The sequence below is a fragment of the Culex pipiens genome, chromosome 1 (genome assembly GCF_016801865.2).
Source record: "Culex pipiens pallens isolate TS chromosome 1, TS_CPP_V2, whole genome shotgun sequence".
Classification (NCBI taxonomy): domain Eukaryota; kingdom Metazoa; phylum Arthropoda; class Insecta; order Diptera; family Culicidae; genus Culex; species Culex pipiens.
The window spans coordinates 68,400,931-68,411,318 of NC_068937.1; the positions used below are offsets into that span (position 1 = coordinate 68,400,931).

General features: G+C 40.7%; 1 protein-coding gene across 1 annotated transcript; it reads right to left on the reverse strand.

Annotated features, from left to right (window-relative positions):
• Nucleotides 1-8,237: 8,237 nt before the first annotated feature.
• On the reverse strand, nt 8,238-9,905 carry LOC120431099 (2-(3-amino-3-carboxypropyl)histidine synthase subunit 2-like). Its single transcript, XM_039596254.2, has 2 exons — nt 9,626-9,905; nt 8,238-9,561 (listed from the first exon to the last, which is right to left on the reverse strand). Exons 1-2 carry the CDS (start codon nt 9,773-9,775, stop codon nt 8,299-8,301), a joined length of 1,413 nt encoding a protein of 470 aa, XP_039452188.1. The 5' UTR covers nt 9,776-9,905; the 3' UTR covers nt 8,238-8,298.
• Between the last annotated feature and the right edge of the window lie 483 nt (nt 9,906-10,388).

Below are 10,388 nucleotides of genomic sequence, written 5' to 3' on the forward strand. Positions count from 1 at the left end.
AGATGTACTGTTTGTAGCGTTTCTGGAAGAAAAAGTTTTTTACAGAGATTCAGAGCAACATCGAGTTCACTTTCATGATGGAACAGCATCAAGTGCGTCCAGCGACTTGGTACTCTGCACGTGGGGACTGGCGACGGATGGGTGGCAGCATGTGGTTCCACTTTTTGGTGCTGATGTGGTACGAGAACATTCTCAAGTACTTGTAGTCTCAGGTGGTTTCCTCCACATCCACCGTACAGGTAGATAGTGTGGTCAGCAGAACGATGATCAGCTATTGAACACCTCGTCGACTCGACCGCGGTTCGTGCTCCGGCGTCAACTCGCCGGTTTCCTCCTGCATTGGGTTTCCTCTTCGGGACACTTGTTGAGGTCGTAATTTCCACCGGAGAGATGGCACCGGTCGAATCATTAAACAAATTGTGAGGATTAAATGCTTTTCCAGCAATCTAAAATAATTATAAAACATAACTTACCTGTTGTTGAGCACGAGTCAAAAAAACACATGTTTTTGTTTATAAAAAATAAGCTGTCAAATTTACCCGAGGTCTAAACTACACGGTGGGAACGCCGGCTCAACTTTTCGTTAAAGTATTGACGAAAATATCAAAACCGTCGTCAATAGATTGACGAATTGTTAACACATTAATTCTGTCCAACCCCTAGATACCAACCATAGTTACATCATTATGCTTTAATGTGATGTTCATGCTTGATTCATATGAATTTCACTTGGATTGGCCCCATTCGTATTTTCTGTTGATTTTCAAGTGAAAACCACGTTAAAATCGCATGTTTTGTTCTGTGATGGCGAATGTAGAGAACTGGTCAGAAATCAAAATGGCGAGTTGCAGAAAGACGAGTTTTTGTGCTCGTTCTTTTAAAAATAAATAAGGGTCATTAAAAGTTTTTCTTTCGAACAGAAGGTAGTTTAAAAAATGTAAGTATAGTAGAATAAGTATATTAACCATAGGCAATCAACTGAAATAATTATTTTTGTCACTTTTCTAGCAAATTAAAATTGGGTGCATCCCGCATAATCAAATACCAAAGGTGAAACTGTCGAAATCATAAGAAAATTTTTTCTGGTATGGTTACCATTTGTGATATTGTTGATATAATGTCACGACCATATAACAAAATTAAAATGGTACTATTTCCCGAATTGTTACACTTATCTTAAATATTTAATAAATTGTAGGATTGTTTGGGGAATGGAAAATGTACGGTTGCACCCTATCTGGTGTATTATCAAGATCATTTAGGAAAAATCATTCGACAAATGGTGACTGTATGGTTGTGGACTATGCGGGATGACTTCACTGAAAGAAACCAACATTGCAATCTCAAGTGTTTTTTCACGTGAGTGTCTCCAAAAATCAACACAATAAATTCACGTGTTTTTCCTTTGACCTACACATGTTTAACATTTCAAATGGATGTGAAAATCATTAAAAACCAGCTGATCGCTATCGAAAGACCTTTCACTTATTTCTCGCATGCTGTTCACTTCATATTCAAATGAAATCCACTTGGATTTGCCCCATTTGACATTTCCTTTGATTTCGAGGTGAAAATCACGTTAGATTGTAATGATTTGATTATGAAAGCGTGTGGCGAAAAAATCTTCATTTCTAAGATGGCTACGGACGGTGGTGGTGCGAAATTTGCTGTTCGGAAGGAAATATTCCTTTGCCAGCAAATTTTCATCGTTTTTTTTAATATTTGTGCGCTGGTGGTAAGTAAAAACAAGAGAAACCCAAACAATTGATTTAAACTAACTAACAATATTTTTCAGAGGATCAGGTTCCGGCCAGAGGTCTTCCTCGGAATCTGCTCCGATCCGGAGCTGTTAGTCCGGACGAAAGAATACAAGCGGTGTAGCGGTGTCTAGAGATTCACCCTGGACATCAAGGGCGGGCTACGAATCCGCCAGCTGCTGGATCAAGAAGTGTTAGATGGTCTTGGGCACTTGTCATTTTGGAACCTGGTCCGGTGAAAGTTTAATCAGTTTAGTGAAGTGTTTGATTTTATGTAATTTACATATATCCAAAGAAAGTTTTTGATTTCGTAAAATAAAGCATAATTATGATTAAAGCGTGACAGAGGTCCAATCTTCAATGACACTTAGAAAATTTTATAGCAAATTTTCTGAATTTTTCAAAAAAAATATTTTTGGAAATGGTCACTCATGGTCACTATTTTTAAAAATTGAAAAACTGCAAATTGTCCTATCCCTCGGTTTTTCCGCATAATGTCATTTGACGTTAGTGCGATCAAATGTAACCAATACCAACACATGTAAGAAAGGTATAAATAAAGAAGCGAACATGTATCGCGCCCTCTTTCCTTTTTGGACAACAAGCTGAACACATCTCTTTATTCCAAATCCGACGTCTACGCAGATACAGTACATTTTAATTAGCGACGAGGAATTAAAGAACTGCGCGGCGATAAATCGGTGATTTTCTTTCGTTGGAGTGACGGTGTGGACGGTAATAAAAGTTCTATCTTCCTCACGGGGGATTAAGTCGTTCACATTTGTGCTAGCGAAAAATCGCTGAGAAAAAAAAAAAGCTGCAAATTCACCAGTGTCGGGACTGCTAGCGTCTCCGCGGCAACCATTTTGTTAAGTCGAGCAGCGAGCAGCGACGCCAAGTGAGCAGAGGTTGTTAAGCCAGTGATTGAACCGGAGTGCTGTGGTTTTGGGAGCAATTTTGACGTCGTTGCTGGTCGCGGTGGGCGATTCCCGGCGGGGTTTTTTGTGTGGAACCGGCACGTTATCGGCGAATTCGTGTGCTAAATTGATCTGACGGTGTGTGCGGTGCATTTTTGGCGTAACCGGCAGGAGGCGAGCAACTAGCGAGGAAAATCTGCGCACGGTTCAGGAACCGGCATCGGGAGTGTGTCACGTCGATTGGTGAACAAAAGGGGCTGCGGAAGTGCGGTAGTCGGTGGAATTTCATCATCGGACGCCATTTTGGACGCTGACTGGTCGGCGACGTGACGCGGCGAGCGTTGATTTTCTTTTGTTGTTGGAGGAGCTGAAACGCAAGTGGGGCTTATTGGCCACGGCGGAGTTTCTTCTGCTGTTCCGGGCACTGACGATTTTCGGTGCTGGTGCGCTGATCGAAGGACGAGTCATCTACTGGGGGTTTGTTTTGCTTGCTGGCAAAGGCCGGGACGGAGATTGGTGAGTAGAAAGCTTTTTTTTTGTTCGATCCCTGGATTTCGGAGTAATTGAGATTTTTTTTTTCTCTCCATTTTGCTTTCATTGGAAATTTTGATTTTATTCTTGATTTTTTTAAGACATGGGTTCGAACGGGATTGCCTCTTCCATTGAGATGTTCAGAAAAGGCACGTCGTTCACGGACTGGTCCGATCGACTAGCCTATACCTTTCACGCAAATCAAGTGCCGGATGATCGTCATAAATCGCATTTCATGACGATCTGTGGTCCGTTTCTTTTTTCTCAATTAAAATTGCACTACAGCACAGATGAGCTGGATAAGGCCTCTTATGCTGACATTGTGTTGAAACTAAAACAAAAATTGGACAAAACGGAGCCTGACTTAGTCCAGCGCTTTCGTTTTAGTCAACGGAACCAGCAAACTGACGAATCCAATGAGGATTTCGTGCAGTCGGTCAAGCTGCAGGCGGAATTCTGTGGTTTTGGGGCGTTTAAGGACGTGGCCATCATGGACAGAGTTCTGGCGGGTCTTCTTGACGGGAATCTCAAAGAGAATTTGCTGAAGGAGGATGGTTTGACTTTGGACAAGATGGACAAGTTCATCACAACATGGAACATAGCAAAACAAAACGTTAAAGCATTAAACAATCAATCAGGGAAATCTCAATTGGGACAGTACAATTACTTTACACCAGAACAAATTCATTACATTCAAAAGACAACAACACAAAGACAAGGGTCTTCACGGTACGGAAATTACAGACAAAATGATGGGTTGCAACGGCAAAATTATCCAGAAAGGCAAAACAATTCAAGATTTCAGCCTTATATAAACTACAATTCTAATTCCAACCGAAGGTTCAATAACCAAACACAACAACAAAGGTATTATGACAAAAGCTATGATAGGAGATATCCTCAGACTAGAATTTCGTGTGATTTTTGTGGGAAAATGGGTCATTCTAAGCAAAATTGCTTCAAACTTGATTTCTTTAACAAACAATTTGTGAATTTCATGGGTGAGAGTACTGCAGATGATTATTCCTGCAACGAAAGTGGTGACATTGAGTACGCAAATGCGGAAATGTTCAACCAAATAGAAAACATTCAAGATAATAACGATCAATGCATGAAAATTTTTACTGTTTTGAACACAACTTATGTTAAATTGGATGAAACACAAATAGAGGACCAAATGGTTGAATTGGAAATTGATGATAGTTGCTTGTTAAATGACAGCACTTTTTCCTTGCATGATGTTGATATTGATCTAAATTGTTTATTTACCCCAAATTGGGAGGATGATTCGTTTTTTGATTTAAACTGTTTGTTTGATAAAACTTTTTGTGATATTGATGTAAATTGTGATAGTGCCCTGGATTGGGATGATAAACTGTTTGATGGTTTAAGAGATTTAAGTGAAACTAAGGTGGAAGGCGAAATTGTGCATGCCCCGGATTGGGAAGAAAAATTTGATTTTAATTTGGGTGAATTATTTTTGATTCGTGATGATTTGGAAAAGGAGCAACATTTAGCAGTGAATAATACAGTGGGTTCGATTGAACAAGATAAATTACAGTATACAATTGAAGCTAATTTTAAAAATACCTCAGATTGCGAGAATGATGAGAATCTTGTTTTAGAGTTTGTTTTTGAAACTTTTAAAAACATGAAACATGTGCAATTTAACAGTTATGAAAGTTTTACGGAAAAATTGCTGATTGGCAATGATGTTGATTGTGCAATTGAGATAAATGTTGATAATAATCATGAAGATTTGATTTTAACTCCAAATTTGGTTTCAATTAATGAAACTTTAAAGTGTGTTAGTTTAGATTACATTTTATTTGACAAGGTTCCTGAGAATTCAGAGCGGCAATTTGACAGTAACAATTTGAGTTTAATTGAACTTATGCTATGTTGGCAAAATTTGGAAAACGAGTGCACTATGCCAAACATTGATTTAATTCTAACAATTTTAATGATGAATTTTGTGATTTTAAGCCGAGTTGGCGTTAAAGCGATGGAAAACACGTTGTTTCAGTACACAAAGATGGTAACAATTTTGACGAACATTGCAAACATGCAATCTATTTTGATTTTGTGTAAAGGATGGGCTAAAATTTTAGACAATCGCTTTGTTAACATTTTTTGTGGTCGGCATGATCTAAAATTTGTGGACGATTGCTGGTTGTTAAATGACAAAGTTGTAGAATCGCTGGATTTTCAAAGCGAGAATAAGAAATGCTTACAAGTCATCTATGCCAGATCAATGAAACTGTTTTGGAAAACTCATGTTTGGTACTATATCAAGAAACAACAAATGTTGGACATGAAATTGTTTGGCTGCAACAACACAAATGTCATCGTATTATCAAAATGTCTGCTTGAAATTCTCTTTATAGAGCCGATTCAATTGACGAATGGAGAATTCCATAATTTGTTTTTGTTGATAAATATTGTAAATACTTTTAACTTTTACGATGGTGGTCTATCAAAAGCGAAGCTGTGTTTTATAAAATTGCAAAGGCATCAAATAATGTATTATAACAAAGTAATATTTAATGATAAAATTTTGATAGAAAACCTGATATTTGAGAAAATTTTCTGGCATTGGTTGCTGAAAGTAAAAATATTTTGTTCCTTGCAAAGGCAAATTTTTCGAAGGGTGGTGAAAAGGGTGATTGCCAAGACTGGAATTAGAAAAGTTTCTTTTGCTTGTTTGATGAAACAAAACATAAGTATGTGCTACAAATATAAACAACATTACAATTTAAACACCTTTAAAACTGGTAACGTGATGAATGACGGATTGTCAAACTGCCTAGTTAATAGACTATGCACTTGTAATTCTGATTGTTTCAGTATCCAATATTTGTTATTTAATGTTGGAATTTTGATCATTATTATTAAATCTTATTTCTTATCATTACAACAGAAATGGAGCACACTGCAACCAAGAAGCGTTACCGTTGGAGTGGTGAATCATGGAATGTCGATGGGCATGCGGCTGGCCATGGCTGGTCGGGTGCAACGTTCGGGTGGTTGCATTGGATACAACACGGTGTCGAGTCAGGCTGGATGTGGCCAGGAATATCGGTTTCGACGGGTGGTCTCGGCGAACCGATACAAGTCGATGTCGATGAATGGAAATCGATCAAGGAGCAGTACGGCGGCTTATTTGCTGGTGACCTTCTTTCGAAGAACTCAGAATTGTTTATTCTTAATTATTAGTGAACATTCAGGACTGTTTTGTTCTCATATCTAATTAACTTTTGATTTTGTTTTATATTTTAAACTGATAAACTTATTAACTGTACTTATTGTATTTTCCTATTAAAGGGTGAAGGAATTGTCCTATCCCTCGGTTTTCCGCATAATGTCATTTGACGTTAGTGCGATCAAATGTAACCAATACCAACACATGTAAGAAAGGTATAAATAAAGAAGCGAACATGTATCGCGCCCTCTTTCCTTTTTGGACAACAAGCTGAACACATCTCTTTATTCCAAATCCGACGTCTACGCAGATACAGTACATTTTACAAATATTTCGCTAAAATCAAACTTTCGGTGGCTATATCTTGAAAACGGAGCCCTTTATCAAAAAATCTGTAAAGTACTTTTCGATTGCAAATTCAATTTTGCATTAAAAAGTAATGTCAAACTTGTTTTTGCATAAAACTTCGATTTTTTCAAAAAATCACTATTTTTTCAAAAAATCATAACTCGGCGGCAGATTTTTTGACCATGTTTCTCTATGGCTCAAAAGTTGCGGATTTTTGTCCCCTAAAACATATCAAAAAATCTCGAAAATCAAAAAATACGTATTTTGGGAAATTGAGTTTTAGTAAAAAAAAGTTGATAAAAAAATCTTCAAATTTTTTTTCCGTGTACCTATTTTTTTACTTGGGGTAACGGCTTCGGCTGCCGATCCCGATGATGCTATGAGACGCGGGTTCGATTCCCGCCTTATCCACTGAGCTTCTATCGGATGGTGAAGTAAAACGTCGGTCCCGGTTTCTCCTGTCTCGTCAGAGGCGCTGGAGCAGAAATCCCACGTTAGAGGAAGGCCATGCCCCGGGGGGCGTAGTGCCAATAGTTTCGTTTTTTTTTTCGTTTTCTCAAAAGTCCTCAACAATACCTACAACTTTGCCGAAGACACCAAATTGATCAGAAAATTCACTCAAAAGTTACAGCTGTTTGAATATTTACATACCATTTTTGTATGGACAGCAGCCAAAATTGTATGGAGACTTGTGTGGGTGAACCAATGACACAAAATAGCATATTTGGTCATAGGGAAGGCCCCCACAAAGTTTGAGCCAAATCAAAAAATACAAATAAAATCCATTTCCGGTTTTGGTAGAGAATTGCTCCTATAACGATTCTTAGATAACTGTTTTAATGTATAATTCACAACACTTTTTTTTATAAATTGTTAAAACCATCAAATAATTTCAAGCCCTATTTTTCAAAAGGGTGTTTAAACCACATAAATTGGAAGTAACTATCAGAAGAAAACACACAAAACAATGAAAATAATAAAAAGTATTAACGGGAAACACATAAACAAGAAAAGTAATTATTTGTGTGGAACTGATGTTGATCAAAAGAACTTCTTGAACAAAGAAAAAAAAAACGTAAAAGATGACTGGAGAGTAGGGTGACAAAAAAATATTTTGGAAAATCTTAAGAGATACCCGCTGGCTCGAATCTTTAGGTAAAAAATAAGTAACTGTGCCAATTTTGAGCCAAATCGGTTAAGGCTCTTTAAGGTCGCTTTAAATCGTTGAAGTTTGCATGAGAAAATCCGCAAAAATGTACGGCGAAAAGCAAGAAATTAAAAATTCCACCAAAAGGTGGCGTTAAATGTGTCGGATCATTGACAAGTGTGGGATTCTCATGTAAAATTTTATGACATACAACTTTGTCGAAAACCGCAAAGCGATCCAAATTAACCCTGAGTTATTTTCACAGACTTTAACAATCTACAGCGACCCTAAAACCAAGTGGAGAGGGTAATTGGAGTTTCTCAAATTCTAACTGAACAACGTAATTTTTCCAACATCGTTAAATTGTTATTCAAAATCTCGCAACCCGTCACCTTTTCACCCCTCCTTCGGATCATTGTCATACCGAATCGGCACCCCACTGCGACCCTCCTCAATCCGCGCCGGCTCGTCCCGTCCCAGATTCTGCTCCAACCCTTGCCATTCCCTTCCCTGAAAAACGTCCCCGGAGCTAATCTGCGCCACCTCGTTCCTTCCACGCAGCTGCACATCCGTACAGGATTCTCCGTTGCCCACCACCACCTGGTCCTGGGTCGTTGCGTTCCGGATTTTTCCCGTTACCAAGCTTACGTCCGCGGGGGCATTTTTCGCCGCTTCTTCGTCAAAGGTTTTATGCAGGCGCCCCTCCGGTAGAATGTCCGCAAAGTCGGTGCTGTACCCTTCGGGGAATTTACCGGTCCACGCCGGGTTGAAGGCCAGTTCGCACTCAAACACGGACACGAGCGGCTTGAAGAAGTCCCGCGAGGTGAAGAGATCATTTTCCGGACAGCCGACGAGGACGAAGCAATCGATTTCGGCGAAATTTGCCAACTTGGCCGGGTTAATCTTGCCGACGGAGATGATGTAGCTGCGAATGCCGCGGGCCTTGGCTAGCCGTTGGATCCGGTTGACCACGTCCAGATAGCCGGCGGCCGTGAGAGTGGCCACGACGATGCCGAGCGAGGTCGCGTCCTTGCACTTTTCGATGTAGTAAAAGCGACGGCGCATCCAGCGCGAATCGAGCGGGTTGGCCTGCTGAAGCTGGCTCGTGGCTGGATCGAACCGGAACCATTGTTCCGCCCGGATTCCGTTGGCGGTGTTGAAGAAGCTCTGATTGTCGTGGCCAATGAAGATACAGACGGCGTCATCGAAGGACGCGCCGCCCGGCAGCTTCCAACACAGCAGATCCGGTTGCTCCCCAGTCTTGGCCAACTGCCCCACGGTAACGTTCCGGCCAGCTTCCTTCAATCGTTCCGCCACCTCCCCGACACAATAATCGTAAGCAACGTCGTAAAACAGTCCCAGCCTCTTCCCCTCATGCTCCCCAAGAACCTCCTTCACCCCCTGGACCACGCTCCCAACATCCAGCGGACCGCGCAGGAACACGTACCGCGTCGGAAGCCGAACCGACCGGCTGAGGCAGGCGTGGCCAAAGTGAATCACGGCGTCGGCACCAACGTGCGACGCGGCAACCTCGTCCACGCAGCAAGACCCGTACGAAGTGTCCCCCAGGATGAATATTCCGGCGGTGGATGCGGATTGAAGCTCGTTGGCCACGACGGCGCTGAAGGGCAGGAGCACGTCCGGGAATTGCAAGGCGACCTAAAATGATTGAAACCTCAAAATAATTTAAACTTCAAATTAAACAACCCGGATACAAACCTACTTTTGTAAAGTCATTAGTACGAATCCACTGCACCAGCTGGTCCCGTTCGTCGGAATTCCAAAACGATTCCAAACGGACCTCCTCCGACGCAACCTGGTCCACCTGGCGCTCGATGGCGGCCGCATCACTCGAGCTAAACGCGGAAGTCATGATGAAGGTTCGATCACACTGCTAAAACCATATAAACTAAATCCAAAAAAAAAACCAATCAGGAAAATCCAACGCAATAAAATTTTGGAGAAAAATTTTTGTGATGAAATTCGAGCGATCCCGCAACAGTCGCATGTTTTTTGTTTACATCATCGGCGCGCCGAGAGAGTTCGTCGAGAGCGGTTTGATGATGGGATTTTTTGACAGCTCTGTCGATGAAAAGAGCGAACCGGTTCGATGGTACGCAGGGCTGTGCTCGTTGAGTAGTACAGGAGAAACATGCAAAAAGGGCGGATGAGAAATCGTTTGAGATTTTTCAAAATTGGTTGTTTTCTTTTTATTTAATTGTGGATTTTGCTGAAAGCTGGATTTTGCCTTCCTCACCTCAATGAGGAAAGGCTATAAAATCACTCGAAAAACGAACTGCTTACTTTGACCTCCTAGACCACCCTTCATGTATACATATCGACTCAGAATCAAATTCTGAGCAAACAGGGGGCGACATCTATATCTCACTACAGGCAGCTCCTCGGGTTTAGGTATTTAGGTCAATGCGTGTTTGCAAGGATTAAGGCCGTGGTTAAGCCCATATTTTAAAAATTGGTGATCATTC